Consider the following 19,667-nt stretch of genomic DNA (forward strand, 5'->3'; position numbering starts at 1 on the left):
AATTCAATAATTGAATGTATATTTGTTGTGACTATATAATAGATTGATTGTATATTTACTTCAGGATTGCAGCTACCAATGACGAGATTGTGTCATCAGATTTCGACTGTCTTGCACTTGAAGAGAACGAGACTGTGTGTGAGATTTCCAAGAATTCAGGTTCCTCGAGAAAACCTTTGCGGTCTCGTGACGATGAAAAGCAATTGGAATTCGAATTCCCTAAAGTATGTTTCTCGAATTCGGCAAAACTGAATAAGAAATCTTTAATATGCGATATTTATGGTGTTTTTCAAACACAAGTGACTTAAAAACTCATGAACGTCTGCATACAGACGAAAAACAATTCAAATGCAAAGTTTGTAGTAAGTGTTTCTCTCAGTCGTCTAGCCTAAAAAGTCATGAACTACTGCACACAGGTGAGAAACCTTTTAAAAATGTGATGTTTGTGGCAGGTGTTTCTCCCGTTCCAGTACCTTGATTAACCATAAACATATCCATACCGGCGAGAAGTCTTTCAAGTGTGATGTTTGTGGGAAGTGTTTCTGGGAGTCGTGCAGCCTAAGAAAACATAAACGTCAGCACACGGATGGGAAACCATTAACGTGTGAAGTTTGTGGTGTTTCTCATATTCGAGAAGCCTAGGAAGATATGATTGCGTGCATGCAGGCGAGAAGCCTTTCAAATGTGATATTTGTTATAAGAGTTTCTCCAAATCGAGTAAACTAAGGATTCATAAACGCGTGCACACAGGCGAGAAACCTTACAAATGTGTTGATTGTGATGTTTTTCGTCTTCCAGTAGCGTGAGAAACCATAAATTCTTGCACTCTGACATTTCTTTCAAATGTGATATTTGTGGTAAGTGTTTCATGTATTCCAGTAGCCTGAGAAAACATAAACTCTTGCACACTGATGACATTTCTTTCAAACGTAGTGTTTGTGGTAAGTGTTTCTCGGATTCCAGGAGCCTGAGAAATCATGAACGGGGGCACACAGGCGAGAAAGTTGTAAAGTGTGATGCTGGTGGTGTTTCTCTGTGTCGAATGGCTTAAAAAAAACATGAATGTCGACACACAGGCGAGAAGCCTTTCAAGTGTAATGTTTGTGGTAAGTGTTTCTCGGTGTCGGGTGGCCTAAAAAAGCATGAACGCAGACACAGGCGAGAAGCCTTTCAAGTGTAATGTGTGTGGTGTTTCTCCGATTAGAGTAACCTGAGAAGACATAAACGCCGGCACACAGGCGAGAAACATTTCAAATGCGCCTAACATTCAATGAAACGTTTCTATTGCCGTGTTCGTGTTGAGTGACTAAGAGCCGAATAGTCTGAAAAACCATGATCTCTTGCACATAGCCGAGACACTTTCTAAATCTGTTTCGCTGGTGGGTATAACTTAAGTACTCGTGTACTGCAGGATATGAGCAACAAACCTTTCTGATGCGGTTTTTGTGCTAAATGTTCTCGCGGTCGTGAAGACTTCCAATTCTGATATCTGTCATACGAGTTTCTTTTTAAACACTACTTAAGGTATGTTTTCAAAAATACTGGCGAAAATATGGTAATGCGATGAATTTGGGATGTGTTTCTCTCACTCTTGTAACCTAAAACTTCATGTACCCTAGCACAGAGTAGAAAGCTTATGGGCCTGGTTGACTATAAACCTGGAACGGAAACAAAAACCAGAACGCTTATAGTTAAAATACGTACATTGAAGTTGCGCATTCTCAACTAACGATTAAGTTGCTTCATACGTGGAAGTTGATCCAGTCTGTTGCCATCATGAAACTATTTTCTCATCGTATGTTTGTGGCATAGCGGCTGTAACATGATTTCTTGATCATATCTAACTAATTCCTGAAAGTTAGAATTTATAAAACAGTTATATTACCGGTTCTTCTGTATGGCTGTGAAACTTGGACTCTCACTCTGAGAGAGGAACATAGGTTAAGGGTGTTTGAGAATAAGTGCTTAGGAAAATATTTGAGGCTAAGCGGGATGAAGTTACAGGAGAATGGAGAAAGTTACACAACACAGAACTGCACGCATTGTATTGTTCACCTGACATAATTAGGAACATTAAATCTAGACGTTTGAGATGGGCAGGGCATGTAGCAAGTATGGGCGAATCCAGAAATGCATATAGAGTGTTAGTTGGGAGACCGGAGGGAAAAAGACCTTTAGGGAGGCCGAGACGTAGATGGGAGGATAATATTAAAATGGATTTGAGGGAGGTGGGGTATGATGATAGAGACTGGATTAATCTTGCACAGGATAGGGACCGCTGGCGGGCTTATGTGAGGGCGGCAGTGAACCTTCGGGTTCCTTAAAAGCCATTTGTAAGTAAGTAAGTATCTAACTAATTCAGAAATTCAGTAGAATCACTTTCAATATTATTCTACGTGTGTCTGACCAGACTACCACGTGATTTGAATTTTTAAATATTTTCTGTCAAATTTTGTAGTTGATTAGCCAACCTTTGTTTATGTTAAATGGCTTGTACTCGTGAAAGAACACCATTGGTGAATTATGGACAAGTAACATCAGAATAGGTAGTATCGACTTTACATATCGTTTTTGACATGCATTGTGTTTTCTGTTCTTAGTTTATTGTAAATCAAGAAGGACTTTTGTAATGATACAATGTAGTTGTAAAAATTGTATTAAAGTAACCATAATTTTACTTTTTTCATGTTATTTCTTATGTGTTCTCATTCACGACTATGAAAAATGTGATGAAATATCAAAGTGAAATGAGGTTTTGCGCTACAAGTCTGCGAAATATAACAGGCTTTGTGAACTATAGTATAGGTACTAAGTATAATGAGTGGAACAAAATGAATCAATATGAATATGGAAACATTATTTCCTTTTAACTATTACGTACAAAATTAATCCTATAATGTTCAATGAAGAATAAATATTACCTAAAATAATAAAAGTCATTAATTACTTGTAGTAAACTTTTTATGACTGAACCATTATTCTGTCAAATGTCTTATGTTGGAAATAATATCGTATGATGAGTTTGTAAAAAGGTTTATTTTCATCCTCTAGATAAAACTCAGAAGTCCCTTTCTTTCCAGCTGCAAGATCTATTGGTACCTAACAGTTGCACTCGAGCTTGCGATTTTCGTTTTCTGCAAAATACGGTCATTGCTTAAGAAAGAAAGATGTAAAACAAGGTATTTTTGGACATCTTGATCAAAAAATCTCTTAGCAGTTAGGTAAACTCATAAGAACAATAGTAACATATTTCATACATCTTCATTACACACCAATTTTATTAACGATTTGTCAAATCTGTTAAGTGTACAATTTCGTGTATTAAAGGAAACTATTAAGGTACAGTACCTTATTCTCTCGAGATTGTTAATTCAGATTTAAATGGAATGAATAATTTGTTTGTATTCTGTGAGTGACATACGAATTCTTTCCGAGGAGAACCTTGTTGTCTTCATCTTTTTTCATTACATTACAAGCATTATCATAATACAAAGAAACTGTGATGTTTACAAAATCATGAGACATTCGATGAAACCATTGCTTCGTGATGGCATATAATCCATTGTTTGGGCCTTGGTAGCTCGATTGATTGTTAAAACACACGAGGACTGTAGATTTAATGTGCTTTATTGTTTGGTGGCATCTTGCTGCAACAGCACATTTCCATGACACTTGCAGACGCCTTCATAAGGTTCTTAATGGTGTTCCATTTATTCCTTATATCAGTGGCGTGCGGTGACATTCATCGATACCCCAGCAAATTAAAAAAAATATATATAAATTTGTTTGACATAATAATGAATAAGTGCAATATTAATCATCTTAAATATATTAATATAAATATTTAAAATACTTACATAATGCAGGTATGTTATGGGATAACCGTACGCCAGGAATGAAAGTGCTGTTTTGTTACTTAATGGTGAACTCCATTCTCCTGTCCTGCACAGCAAAGAAACCTACAGTCCTTTCGAAAAATGTGTCCTTTCGCCTGATTTCTTCAAGAAGATCTGCTTCAATTGACAGTAACGCCAGATTTGATAGTCTTTTTTCGCCAGTCTTGTTTCTTGAATATGTTTTAATTCGTTTTAATGCTGAGAAAGACCTCTCGACTGAAGCTGTAGATACTGGTATTGTACATATTAGTGAAATTAACTTTGAAAGCTGTGGAAAACATGTCGAAATGGATTTGTCTGACATTATATGTAATAACTCAAATGAGTTTTTTTCTTTAAAATCATCAGCAGCATAGAACACAGTTAGCTCATTTCGCAACCTGACTTCCTCAAAATGGTTACCATAGGCACTAAGTAAGTTAGAGAATTCAATCTGTGGGAACTGCTTTTGATAAATGTCATATTTTCTATTCTCACTTGATATTAGTCCTAAAAATCCTAAGCAACCATAGTCTTGGAATCGACTTTCTAGATGGCTGTCAACATTGTCAAATATTTCATAATATATTTGTTTGTAATTCACATTTCTTTTGCATGGTTCTCCGACTTCATCTGCTGTTTCTGCAAAAACAGTTTCAAATTCATTTCTCATGGCTGATATGTTTCTGCGAGTTTCATCTACTTTCTTCCTACAGAAGGCAATGTCAAAAGATTTGCTTTGAAGAATGCTATATAGAACATTAGTAAATGCAAATATTTTGTCAAAAGTTCTCAGCAGAAAACAGAAAGTGAAGTCTCTCAAATTTAGAAGGTAACCCTTTACAGGTGCCAAAATATCTTTCTCAATTTCACTTGAATTGTTTAGCATTGCATCAAACACCTTATATAAGTCATTTCTATGGACATAGACTGTATTTACCAATCTCTTTGTATAATTCCATCGAGTTGGTGCAACACTAGGTAGCCTCCTCTGTAGATACGCATCTAGGAACTTGGTTCTCTTGGGTGACCGGGAGAAGAAGGCAGCAATGCCACTCAGAGTACTAAAAAAAATTTTGCATTCTTTTATGTTATTGACTGTGTTTGATAGTACCAAATATAGACAGTGCGCATAACAATGTACAAATAACGCCTGTGAATGTGTCTGTTTAATAAGTGCTTGTACCCCGTTTATACGACCTGTCATTGAGGCCGCTCCATCATAAGACTGTGCGATTAGTTTATCATTGCTGTCAAATTCCGTCAAGTATTGTCTTATTAGCTCAGCAATCTCTGGAGCTGTGCGATTTTCACTTACATCTTGAAAGCCAATAAACCTTTCTTTTGTTTGGCCATTATGTACGTATCGGAGTACAATGGAAAATTGTGCAGTATTAGAGACATCTGTTGTTTCGTCAACTAAAACTGCAACATAATTGGCTAATTTTATTTCTTCTAATAAAGATTTGGCTACTGCTTCTATTAGATCATTTTGTATTCTATTAGACACACCTTTAAATACTGTAGAGGTTTCTAAGTGTGCTTTCAAGAGGGGATCGTATTCTGCAGTATATTTCAGAAGTTCAACATAGTTACCCCTATTAATGGAAGTACTGGATTCATCATGGCCTCTGAATGCAAGTTCTTGCTTGCTTAGAAAACACACAGCATGAATAAATCTCTTAAGGGAACTGGGTAGTGATGCTTGTGCGATTATAAAATTTCAGTACAAAAGTTTAGTTCAATATTTCTAGGCTTTTAGTGCTCAGATTAAAATAACAATTTTCATGCCTATACAATCAATCATTCTGAATTCAGTGATATAAGAGACAACTAATTAGTTTCGTATCCAAGTGCAAAAGAAAGGCCCTAACTGATAACCTGTTTTCCCACTTTGCTAAGTGTACCTCATTCTTCAGGTGCACACTACTTGCTACAATTTTCACTCATATACCTTGTAATTTTTTTAATTATCTAGTAATGTATACTGTAAATTCTAAAGCAAAATTTGATTCAATATTTCACCCCTAGTGAAATAGAAAAATATTGAACTTTGTTTAACCTTTTTTTTTTTTGCAATTTTTTTTCAATGCATATATTTTTTTCCTCGTGTTATGTGTGTGGTATTCTTAAACTCGAAGGTCTACTAAGTAGAACACAGGCTGCAAAAAACATTATAAAAATGTTATGTAAATTGATTAGGTAGTTTCAGAGAAAAATGCACTTAAGTTTGAAAAATGTCCACTTATGGAAAACTGCATTTAAAAAAAAAAGGATGTATGAATTACATGCACCGTCAAATTTCAAGAGGCTATTTAAAGGGCTTATCTGCAGAACTAGCCCCCCCCTACAATATTTATATTGTTTTGAAGAGCAAGTTTTGTACTTTTTTTAAAACACCAATAAAAAATCGGATTTTTGAACCCTAATCACTACCTGGTTCCCTTAAGGAGTTCCCTGTTTTGCTCAACTTTCTTATTATGAAAGGTTATTTCATTTTTAAGCTGGTCACTTAGTTGCATGTCAACCCGAACTCTTCCAAAAGAGGCAATTAAATAGGATGCTTTAATGTGCCCAACAGATTGCTCATGAGAAACTGCTGCTTTTGTGAAGCTCCCTAAGTTAATGTAACCTGATTTTGTCCAGCTGGTATTTCTATCTTGGCCAAATAACAGACAATTCCAACAAAATAGAGAGTTATATTTTCTGCTTCCAGCTAGCCATAAATATTTCTCATAAGAAGAAACTGTAAAATGTCTGGTACAATTTTTAGATTTATGTACCAAATCTGGCAACTCAGGGGTTGGCCTACCTTCCTGTATAATGCTCTTCTTTTCTTGAAAAGGCCTCGTTGAAAACGGTCGCTCATGTAGCTTCTCTATTATGCACTCCAATATACTCATTTTTCATATAAATTACAAATGTTCTTAATAAAATTAATATAACAACTAGAATATTTCAATGACAATGCCACAAAGCGAACTGCATTAACTACCTTTAACTACTTCGCGACATGTGTAAATTCTAAGCGTAAACACAATTCAAATTGTAGTTGGCCACGCTTACCAAGTTAACAAACTGAATGCAATAAAAGTCAGTCCAGAAATAACTACATTATAAAACATATTAAATTAATTAACTATGTAGGCCTACTGTTTATTAACAAGTTTACATTCCAGCTAAAAGGTAACTTCCAACTTGATACGAGTAAAATATGTTCAATAATATTATCATCAGTATTTTTAAAACCTTCCGGCTACACTATTGGCTATCCTGATCTGATCAATTCACCATTTATACCTCTATGGCTCCACGCCAACGAGCTAGAGAAACTCTAGCTCGTTGCTCCACGCGCTAAGAACAGTGAGCTCTCACTGGCTAAGAATTCTGACGTCACCTAACGCCAGCTTGCAGGATTTCTTACATTATACACGACTAACCCCCTCTCACTCTCTTTCCCGCAAATACACCCGAAATATAGAGAGCGCATGCGCTAACTCAGCAAATTCAGTATTGCTGGGTCTGGCGAGCTCTCATCTGACAGCACATCATAGTGGATTCGCGCGTGGGAAATTCAAACTAGATTTATGCAACAATGAATATAGTATAGTAAAACAACGGTGTATAGAAATTACTTACCCCAGCAGTGCTAGGGTTGCTGGGGTTGACTGCACGCCACTGCCTTATATAGGAATTCTTTCCACCATCTTGCGTAATCTCAGTCTCTGTGCTACTTCTTCAGTCATAAAATTTCATTGGGAACCACTATCAAGAACATATCTACATTGTTTTAAGTCTCCTTGCGCATTCTTTACCATTACTATGGCTGTCGACAACAATACATGACTTCATTCTTGATGCTGTGACATGTTTGTTGTGTAGTCGTGGAACCTTCTGTTGTATCTCTGGTGTCTGGTTTGGATGTAGGAGTGTATGGTGCTTCGCAAACAGTTCCAACAAGAGTCTGTACTTAAGGACGCAGTTCTTTCTCTCCTGCATACTGCTGCTTGAGAAAGCTTGGCAATTGTACAGCGAATGCGACTGGTTACAATAATAACATGTAGGTTGCGTCATTATCATTACTTTACTCGCTTGCTTTCCTCTATCAAACTTTACTCTATATTCAGGTATAGGAGTCGTGCCCTTTGTGGATTCTAATGTCTGAGATTTATGTTCAAGAAAATCCAATAACTCCTTGAGTGTTGACATGTTTCGATACGCGCAGCTTAATTCCCATTCGTGCTTACTCTGAGTGTCTATTTTTTCCACTATCCATTGTAACAATAGTATTTCATGTAATGGAACCTCTAAAGATAATACTTCTAACGCATTCATATTGCACTTTACTTGACTCACTAATGACCGTAAATCTCCATGTGACTCTTTGCTTACTGTTGGAAGTGACAAGATTTCCATCGCATGTTTCGACGCAGTAAGTTTTTCATCATTATATCTCTGATAAACCATGTCCCAAGCAATTCTAAAATTTGCATCACATATTGTCAGGTTTTGTATTAGTTTATGTGGTTCTCCCTTTATTGCAGATAATAAATAATGCATTTTTTGAGCTTCTGCTAAATCACTATTTTGTTTACTATTAGACTGCTAAATGTATCCCTAAAGTTGAGCCAAGTGCTATAGTCTCCATTGAAACTAGGCAGACTGATGATTGGCAACTTTATTTTCCCTTCAACTGTGGGCTGACTACTATCTTGTGCAGCATTATTTCTGCTGTCCATTATTGTTAAAAAGGTAGCTTTTGTCCTATCATACCGCTCTTCAAATTCTATCCTGTCCTCTGAATGTTCTTCGTCTCCTATCATTTCTAATTGAAGGGCTCAGAGCCAAAGGCGACTAACCCACAATTACAAAATGAGTAAAAAGAGTTGATACTAAAGGTAGAAACACATTATTTACACGGCACGGCACAATGTGATTTCCTGTGCTGTAATGTTCTGCATTCAATGTGTGGTATTCATTTTCTCCATTTATTTACGTTGCTTAGAATCACACTGTTCCCACGCCACGGACGCCACATCCTTTCCAGTATAGCAGTCATGCCATCACATTTAGATTTTCTGTTGCACCGGACATCGGTGGGTAGTGGAGAGCACGTGCAGTTTCATTATGGAGTAATGCATGATTGAAAAAGTAAGGCAAAATGAATTTTTGTATAAATTTAAGTCCTCTAATTACAGAGACTTGAACATGAGAAACAAAGGATGGGAGGAAATAGGAAGAGATTTGAATATGAGCTGTGAATACTATAATTATGTCGTTTCAGAATATGGGCTGTATGGTAAAACTTTCTTGTGTTAAATTTCAACGTGCATCGTTTACATGTTTCGACCTATTTATGGGTCATCTTCAGAAATGGTCGTTGTTGGTCTTGGCACCACTTGTTCTGTTTCCTGTGAGGGTGTCTTCCTGTGGTATGGTGTAGAGTCAAAGAGTGTGTGTGTTTTGAAGTTGAGTTGTGTGTTGAGAATTTCGTTGGGGTGTGTTTTTGTGTGTCTGTATATTTCATATTGTTCTAATGTGTTTAGTTTCTGGCTTTTTGGTTGGATGTGTAGTATTTCCATGTCTGTGTTGATGTCTCTGTGGGTGTGGTTGGCATTTGTGATGTGTTGTGCATATGTGGAGGTGTTTTGTAATTTTGTTATGGCTGTGATGTGTTCTTTGTAACGTATTTGAAACGATCTGCCTGTCTGCCCTATGTAGAATAATGTAATCTAATAAGAACAGTTGGCAGAGATGGTAAGGATAGGCCTATTATAAGGGAAAGTGATCCGCAGAAAAAGTGAGACATTAATCATGAAACAAGTAATTAAAGCATACCAATATTATTGTACACATAGAATGTAATACATATTGAACAATCCTAACCAGTAGTGGTATAAACAATAATAAACTACAGATGTTAGTAAACAATATATGAAGGAACTAATAAATAATGTTATACCAGTACCGGTACCTTATTGCAAGACAATGTCATGTAATGATGAATGCAATGACGGTAAAACATAAAAAACGCGTTTCGTATGCAATTATTTTACAACACCAATATAAACATTAAAAATAAAGAAATAGCATAAACTGTAAAGGAGGGAATTTCCATATAATTGCCTGACATAGGAACAAGCCTATCTTTTTCTTTCGTTTTTCTTTGAGTTTATATTTGGCATGACATGGGTTTCGACGTCTAAATCAATGATTTCTTATAATACCCTTGCCTAAACGATAAATGAAACCCTCGTGCATCAGTACTGTACCTATGTTAAACCATAGTATAACACCTGCACGTGGGCAATCGAAGGTGCTTCCCCATCTTCACTGCGTCTCTTATCTCAGGAGACTCCAGTAAATCAACAAAGTATTGCATACTGTAGAGCCTGACGTAATTGAAAGTTCTGCGTAGCTTTGCAGTGGCGTGCCTCAACAAGATCGAGGTTATGGTTGGTTGATTAGTCATTGATCACTTTACTCATACTTCACAGTCTACGTACCTCGTTCATTATTTAATTTTACACGAACTCTACATGACGCATTATATTTATTGGACATTATAAATTATATTTATATATATTTGTTTTTAATATTGAGTATCTAATATTAGCAGTCCCTACTTTTTACGGCACACTGCTTTTAAAATAAATATTTAACTTATCAGTCTAATATTTCTGCATGTAGCTCAGTTGGTAGAGCAACTGGATACGGGCTGGAAGGTGCGGGATTCGATCCTAGTTGGTGACAGGATTTTTTCTCGTTGCCAAACTTTCAGAACGGCCCCGAGGTTCACTCAGCCTCCTATAAAATTGAATACCGTGTCTTTCCCGGGGATAAAAGGCGGTCAGAGCGTGGTGCCGACCACACCACCTCATTCTAGTGCCGAGGTCATGGAAAGCATGGAGCTCTACCTCCATGCCCCCCCCCAAGTGCCTTCATAGCATGTTACGGGGATACCTTTACCTTTTTACTGTACATAACTCTCCCCTCGCTTAGAAAGGAATAGTTTTGTATTGTGGCCTGCGGTACAGATACTGCAACATATGGGTGCAGTTGTAAAGTACCTCGTGTAGGGCCGCGTTTAGTAGCGAGCTGGACTCCGTAGTTCTGATTATGTCGTAATCGCGATAAGCGAGTTGTATTAAAAACAGCTACAATAGCTGGTACTAGTGTACAGAAAACATCTGCTCTATATACATACGCAGCACAAGTATATTATAATTCCGATAAGGAGAACAAGATTTCGCTCTATGGATGTAGTGGCAAGTCTTTATTTATGATCATAAGGTCATTCCTAAGTGTTGTGTACTGCACACATTCCTTACGACGTTCTTAAACTTTAAAAGGAAATGTAAAATACGAATATAGACTATCCAATTGGAATATTGTATGAATTAGCAGTTAAATGCCATTTATTACATTCTGAAAAATTATATATTATATATATCATATGACGAGACAAAGAGGTAAACAAAATAGGAATGACTGGAGAATGATGGGTTTGCATTGAAAGACCTGCCCTTGGACAGAACGCTATGAATGAAATATATATATATATATATATATATTCATAGTGCTCCTGCCAAGAAGTCAAAAGGAGAATAGCAATGACAAAGGAAGCTCTTAATAGGAAAAGGAGTATCTTCTGCGGACCTCTAAAGAAGGAACTAAGGAAGAGACTAGTGAAGTGCTTTGTGTGGAGTGTAGCTTTGTATGGGGCAGAAACATGGATATTACGACGAAGTGAAGAGAACCGACTAGGAGCATTTGAAATGTGGATATGGAGAAGGATGGGACGTATGAAATGGACAGACAGAATAAGAAACGAAGCTGTGTTTGAAAGAGTGAGTGAAGAAAGAATGATGCTGAAACTGATCATAAAGAGGAAAAGGCATTGGCTGGGTCACTGGCTGAAAAGAAACTGCCTTGTGAAGGATGCACTGGAAGGAATGGTGAACGAGAGAAGAGTTCGAGGCAGAAGAAGATATCAGATGATATCTAATGTATAAAATGATAGAAGGATAGCAGATTTATATCATCCTATTCAGTTTTGACACTTTTGCTTCGCCACTGTTAACTTGTCCCTTAATGTTAATGCATATGAAACCATTTCCTGTGCAGTATTGTGCAATATTCACTCTTTCTTTGCAAACACATTCTTCCTACATTAGGCAATTATGTCGAAATACGCTCCTTTACAGTTTATGCTATTTTTTTATGTTTAATGTTTATATTGGTGTTGTAAAATAATTGCATTTGCAACGCGTTTTTAATGTTTTATCGTCATTGGATTCAGCATTGCATTCAGCATTACATGACATTGTCTTGTCTGGTACTGGTATAACATTATTTATTAGTTCCTTCATATACTGTTTACTCACATCTGTAGTTTATTATTGATTATATCAGTATTGGTTAGGATTGTTCAATATGTATTGCATTCTACGTGTATAATAAATATTGGTATGCTTTGTATGCCAACTGTTCTTATTAGATTACATTATTCCTCTCAAGAAAATAATGCCCTTCCAGGTGTGATACTAAGCCTATTTTACCATATGGGCAGATGTCGTCATGTATAGGCCTACTAATCTTCCAATTTCTTGGCAATGCTCGAACTTAGGAAATAATGCCCTCTCAGGGTTAAATCAATTATCTATTACTTCGGAATATGTATGGTAAGACTTTCCTGTGTTAAATTTCAATGTACCTTGTTTACATGTTTCCACCTATTTATGGGTCATCTTTAGAACTGGTCTTTGTTGGTCTTGGCGCCACTTGTTATGTTTCCTGTGAGGTGTGTTCCTGTGGTATAGTGTAGAGTCAACCTACACAACAAAATAGAAACACATTTCAAGGAAAACAACATCAAAGAACTCAAAAGCGACACCACCACACAATACCACAACATAGTAAAAAACATAATAAACAAAAACAAACAAATAATTCCAAACAACATGAAACAACAACTAAAACCAATCAAACCAGAAGCACCTAAACTAAACGCACTACCGAAAATACATAAAGAAAACATACCCATCAGACAATTAGTCAATCATCGAAATGCACCAACACACGAACTATGTGGCATAAATGGACAAAACTATAAGGAACAGCATAAAATTCGAAAAACAAACAATAATAAAGAACAGCATGGACATAGTAAATAAAATAAAAGACAAACATATCCCACACAATACAACATTAGCAACTTTCGACATAACTAACCTATATACAAACATACCCATAAAAGAGGCACTACAGATACTAAAACAAATGCTCAAAAACAACACACCACAAGAACGCATTAAAGAAATCATCCACACCACAGATATCATCACAAAACAAAACTACAGGTAACTCAAGCTACTGTCCGCGAAACTTGTCCGGGCAGCTAAAAGAGAGGAGCGCGGGGAATAGAGTGGTCTCTTCTAGAGGTAGGCGGGGCAGGAGAGGGAAGGATGGTCTACGAAGCGGGTAAAATACATTTGCTTGCTTAGTGTGATCTGCACGTACAGTAATTTTGCGTTCTGTGAAGACATATTTATGCAAAGGCCGGTAGTAATACGAGATGCAGCAAGGTTATAAGCTCCTTCTATGCTCGAAGTTGCCGGTTCGATTCCGGCCGAGGTCGATGGCATTTAATTGTTTAAATGCGACAAGCTCATGTTAGTAGATTTAATGGCATGTAAAAGAACGCCTGCGGGAAAAAATTCCGGCACACCGCCGACGCTGATATAACCTCTGCAGTTACAAGCGTCGTTAAATAAACCATAATTTAATTTTAATTTAGCGTACACTGTAAGGAGAGGGAGATAATAAGATCAGTGGTTGTTGGTTGAGATCAAGAGACGAAAGAGAAATGTCTTACTTACTTACGACTTTTAAAAACCCGGAGGTTCATTGCCGCCCTCACATAAGGCCCCCATCGGTCCCTATCCTGAGCAAGATTAATCCAGTCTCTACAGTAATTATATCCCATCTCCTTTAAATCATTTTAGTATTATCCTCCCATCTATGTCTCGGCTTCCCCAACTAACACTCTATATACATTTTTTAATTCGCCCTTACGTGCTACATGCCCTGTCCATCTCAAACGTCTGGATTTAATGTTCCTAATTATGTCAGGTGAAGAATAAAATGCGTCCAGTTCTGCGTTGTGTAACTTTCTCTACTCTCCTGTAACTTCACTCCTGTTAACACCAAATATTTTCCTAAGCACCTTATTCTCAAACACCCTTAACCTCTGTTCCTCTCTCAAAGTAAGAGTCCAAGTTTCACATCAATACAGAACAATCGATACTAACTGTTTTATATATTCTGCCTTTTAGCTTTCTTGAGAGCTGACTGGATGATAAAAGCTTTCTTGAGAGCTGACTGGATGATAAAAGCTTCTCAACCGAATAATAGCAGGCATTTCCCCTATTTATTCTGCGTTTCATTTGCTCCCGAGTGTCATTTGTATTTGTTACTGTTGCTCCAAGAAACCGGTATTTGAATTTTTTTCACCTCTTCAACGGTTAAATATCCTATTTTTATATTTCAATTTCGTACTATGTTCTAGTCACGAGACATAATCATATACTTTGTCTTTTCGGGATTTATTTCGAAACCTATCTCTCTACTTTTTTAAGTGCTTTTCGTAATAATTTAAGGATTTTATAATACGTCTAGACGATACCAGTAGTGATGACATGATTATGATGATGATGATGATGATTATTGATTGATTGATGATGATGAAGAAGAAGAAGAAGAAGGGAAGAGGAGGAGGAGGAAAAAGAAGAAGAATGTTGATAATAATGACTCTGTGTGAAAGCGAAGTTTCTTGGAAACCCAACAACTACAGACCTGTGCTTCTACTTAAAAGGCTTTATGTATCGCTTACCATCATTAGCTCACGGCCAGATACGAATATTGTAATAATTGGAGTTATGATCATACTGTATTGCACATAGAAGAAGAAAAATGTAATTTATTTATGTTTGTTATTTTGTGAAACCATATACTTTCACCTAACATATCTAATAGAATGCACTGAAATTAAATACCGAATGATGTTTTTGTAACTGTACGTACAACTGCTGCAGCGACAGTCAGGTAGCCAGCAGATAGCTAGGGGGCAGCGAGAGAGCACTAGGGGACGCAGGTGCCTAGATAAGTTGCGCGGACAATAGAAAGCTGCCTGGAGAGGGGAGGTAGTACAACGAACAAAGGGGGCCCACCTACGCCCCGATACCTATGTATAGTTACATTATCTGAAAAGTTGACCTCTTGACAATGTATTCAAGGTGCATTTTCCCTATAATATATCGAGCAGTATTTTAATACATAATAATTTGTTTAATATTATTGGCGCTAAATATTTATTTTCTATTTGCAAAGGTATATTCATTAGTATAATATATGATTGATCTAAAATTCTAAATGTTCCATTATTCTTCTATTTACATGTGCCCAAAGTGTAGATTACAGTGTTGTCATTAAATTTTAATTTTTCACTGTAAATGGAGGAAAACAGATCACTTATTTATCTGCACAATAAGGACAAACAATTAAAGGAAGGGACAATTGAGTTTCTAATTAGTCATTCCAAAGGGATTTCCTTTACTCCCGATAAATCTCCATATGAATCGCTGCCTACGTCTTTTTCTCCTTCTCCTTTTTCTTCTTCTTCTTCTTCTTCTTCTTATTCTCCAGACTCCTCCCCTAAATGAATAATGCAATTGTCCACAGCTTCTTCTGTTAGAAGAATCTCCTTCACATATTCCTCTTCATATTTCATGAATTTTTCACACTTCTTCCAAGATTCTTCCGTGATTTCATTAAATTTTTTTCTTGTCAGTGCTATGTCTTCATCCATTTTTAATGTAGTGTTGTTTGCAGTAATTCTAGTTAACGTCATCTTAGAAACTCCTATTGCTGCTGTCACTCTTTGCCGCACCTTCATAACAACCATGAGAAATGTCCCGGCTTTCCTTTCTTTTTTTCACGAATTCCATCACATTATATAATTACCTCGCGAGTTTGACTATGAAGAACTTTGCCCGATAATGTACTACTCGTCATAATAGAAGCAATACTTTTATCACAAACGACAGCCACATATAGACATGTTCTTACACAGAATGCAGCCTTCGCAACTTTTATTAGAACTGATCTGTACCGTTTTAGTCTACAGTACACAGCAGTAGGCAGACAGTGGTAGGGGACATGTGCTCTATGCGCCTGCGCGAACGAGGCAGCTTGCTAGTTTGAGGCATCTGTACTTCACATACTATAACAAATATTACACACAAACCGAAGGCCTACCCATGGGATCACCCATTTCCAGCATACTAGCAGAAATATTCTTACACCACATAGAACAGACATACATACTAAACAAAGACAACATCATATATTGGCACAGATACGTAGATGACATAGTATTAGTAGTAGTAGTATTTATTTATTTAACCTGGTAGAGATACGGCCGTCAGGCCTTCTCTGCCCCTCTACCAGGAGATTCCAACTACAATATCAACAATAAAATTACAATTAAGTTAGTATTAAATTTACAATTACAATTACAAATAATATTACAATTAGTATTACATTTACAATTACAATAAAATCAAAGTACGAAAAGATTACCTGAATAATTAAAGCTAGATAATTTATCATAGAGAAACAAAGAATATTTTATATTTACTGAATTACAAATTAAATCTAGAATAACAAAATTGTATAGTGATGAAATTACTGAATATTGAAATATTTTGTGATGGATTAAAGAAACTATACTAATACCACACTCTACTGTATACAGTCATGAAGCTTGGGGTGATTTTTTGCATTTCTCGCGATAGTTGCTAGCCGCTTGGAGCGCTGTGAGTATTGGAACAATAGACTGTGTCACTGCCATCGTGATCTAATACAGGCCGTAAGGCAGACCATGTCACTCGCTTAACCCGTTCACGAAGGGCGGCGTTTCAACCATATAAATTAATTGGAATGCATAAAGAGTAACATATATTTCTCTAAAATGTAGTGTAATTGCAATAATAAAATTTAAAACAATAATTAGGAGACACTTCAGACATAATTCCTTGCGAGTTAAGGTGTAATATTTTTGGTGTGAAAATTACGTTGTTCGTATATGTAATATTTGCCTTTATTTCGATTAAATATTGCGAAGTTCTTGTACATTCATTTATGCATGATTCAATAATTTTCAGTTGCACCGCATGAATATTTAGATATGTTGAAATTATAGGTTATGTTTACTGTACCAGTTGCCCATTTCTGTCTAATTTTAGTGGTCTCCAATGCCCTGCCATTACATATGTATATTATGTCATATGGAAATTACAGGTTAGGTTTACTATATTTAAATTATATTCCTATATTCGCAATTATACATTATAATTAAACATAATGTCATGTATGACACCCGTCACATTCTATTTGTATTTTAATACTACAATTGAGTACTGAATTATTGTATTTATCTACTACCTAAAAGACGAAGTAACACAATCGTAAATAATTTCATAGCAGTGGTATGGTAAATTTTCTGTCTACAATTAAGGTAGATGTGCTAAATTAAAACCAGAATATAAATTCGTTTTTATTGAACCTCAAAATAGCTTCCATTCTAAACTATGTTGATGCGAACAGATTATGTTAACACGTAAAATTCTCTTCACATTAAAATAACACAGTTTCGTAATTATTTCTGCAACATATTACGCAACAAGAAGTAAACGGAACTTATGGATACATTACACTAAATAAAACTTAGCAATGATACGCAATAAAGTTATAATATATTTCACTGAGCTCCATACACGGAAATAGAAAACCCGAACATACATTACGGCCTGGTCTAGATCGAAAAGGCATTGACTGTGCCGTATTTTGCTTTGTTGTGAAAAGTTGTATAAACTGTGAAATGTTCGTTATCGGTTGTAATAACTATAAATTGCTAAAATACAATAATTTGAATAATAATATGGGACAAGAAGAAGTTTGTGGTACTATAAATATTGTAAGAAAAAGAGGTCAGAGTTATCCTTCTTCCGAAAGATCCAGGAAGGTGAGTTATAATATATGCTTTATGAAAATAATATATAAACCTTATGTATTTCATATTTCAATAGTGGAAGGAAAGTGTTAATTTTTTCAAAAGAATATGATATCGAAAGTACAATACATTTTATCGTCTGCTGGGGAAAGAGTCTGTGATGAGGCGTTAGTAGCGATCCTGTTGGTTAGCAACCAGGGGCGGCTCTATAATAAGAACTGCAGAGCTGCAGAACCGCCATTTAAATGGACCTGAAAAAATTAAACATATAAAACGTGTTTTTATGTAAGCTAGTTCATTGTTTCATTTATTTTTCCAATTCATTCTCCTTCGATTCGAGATTTTACTGTCTGTAGGAGTCTTGAACTGCTCGAGAATTTTAGCTGTAGTGTACTTTTCGGATCTGTGATCGACAGTTCCTGAAGCTCAACGTAGGGTAGTCGGCAGCAGAAAACTGGTTTTCTTCATCGTCCCATAAGACTGCATTAGAACTGCAGCCGAAGCAGCTCTCTCCAGATATACAAAAGAACCGCCAACACCCTCATCTCTTTATGACCTGCGTTAGAACACATAGGCTTCTGGACTACTGAATATCATTACAGTTCCAGAGTATTATAGTACTGTGGGTGGTGTGATGTGATTAGTCAATGTGTCTAAGGAAATATTTTATATTAAAAATGAATGAAATGAAAACCTAATCGACCAACCCTTTTCGAAATTAAAAGAGAAATTGCATGTTAACTTAAGAAATTTACGTCCTACACAAAATTTAAATATTGAAAATTCTGGAAAAAGTCGAGGAAATCATGTAGCCTACTAGTCATTTTAATATCGAAATGTGTAATGGAAACGATTGGTTTTTTGCTGCGCTCATGAAAACGCTTTCTTCCCCACCCGTGTATTCTGTTTAGAGGAGAAAATACATAGACAAACACCGGAGTGAAGGATTTAGTTAATTTGACTTAAAAAACTAGAAAATCATGTGGGCCACATCTCCACTACGTGACAAGTTGTTCCAGGTGGGAGAGGTGTAGCGCACGGATGGTTGGAGTACAATTCCGGGTGCACAGTCAACTTTGAGAAGGGGCTGTAATTACACGCGTTATCCGATTTAGATGCAATAAACAGCATGCGTTTGCTAAATACACTATTTTTCATGCAGAACTGCCAACCTTTGTAACCGCGGGCCGCTACTGTTAGCAACTATCTATGGATGCGTATTTCAACTGTCTATGTTTGCATATTTAGTAAGTATTGAGCTTCGTGACTGTATATACTAGACTGTGCTAATACTATACAAAGGAAACAAAAGACAGATCCAAAACCTACATCAACACATAAACAAAATACACCCAAAGCTATACTACACATTAGAAATTGAAAACAACAAATCCATAAATTTTCTAGACATCACAATAGCAAAAGTAGTCAACAAACACACATTCAAAGCATACAGGTAACCCCCACAACAACAACAACAACAACACACATACACAACACATCCAACCACCCCACACTACACAAACAAGCTGCATTCCGAACAATGGTACACAGACTACTTAACATATCAATGAACCAACAAGATTACAACGGAGAGACAATCAAATACATAGCACAAGAAAACGGTACACCCTAACATAATAGACAACATAATACCACAGTCTAATATATACAGTCGCGCAACTTCAACACTTTTTTTGCCAACATTCACGACACTA

General features: G+C 36.3%; 2 protein-coding genes across 3 annotated transcripts in view; both read left to right on the forward strand.

The window, feature by feature from the left end:
* The window catches only part of LOC138691330 (uncharacterized), a 32,092-nt gene extending 29,415 nt beyond the window's left edge, over positions 1 to 2,677 (forward strand). Inside the window, exons 5-6 of one of the 2 annotated variants that reach the window (XR_011329842.1) lie at positions 65 to 857; positions 964 to 2,677. Coding sequence is in view for 1 of the 2 variants with exons in the window: in XM_069813211.1 (XP_069669312.1) it covers positions 65 to 308 (244 nt within the window). In the remaining variant the exon portion in view is untranslated. Of the gene's footprint in view, positions 1 to 64 lie in introns of both variants that reach the window. The other variant, XM_069813211.1, reaches the window with a different exon arrangement.
* Positions 1 to 19,667, forward strand: part of LOC138691332 (zinc finger protein ZFP2-like) — a 229,103-nt gene that overhangs the window by 158,457 nt on the left and 50,979 nt on the right. The window lies entirely within an intron of this gene.

Source organism: Periplaneta americana, chromosome 16 (assembly GCF_040183065.1).
Source record: "Periplaneta americana isolate PAMFEO1 chromosome 16, P.americana_PAMFEO1_priV1, whole genome shotgun sequence".
Classification (NCBI taxonomy): Eukaryota; Metazoa; Arthropoda; class Insecta; order Blattodea; family Blattidae; genus Periplaneta; species Periplaneta americana.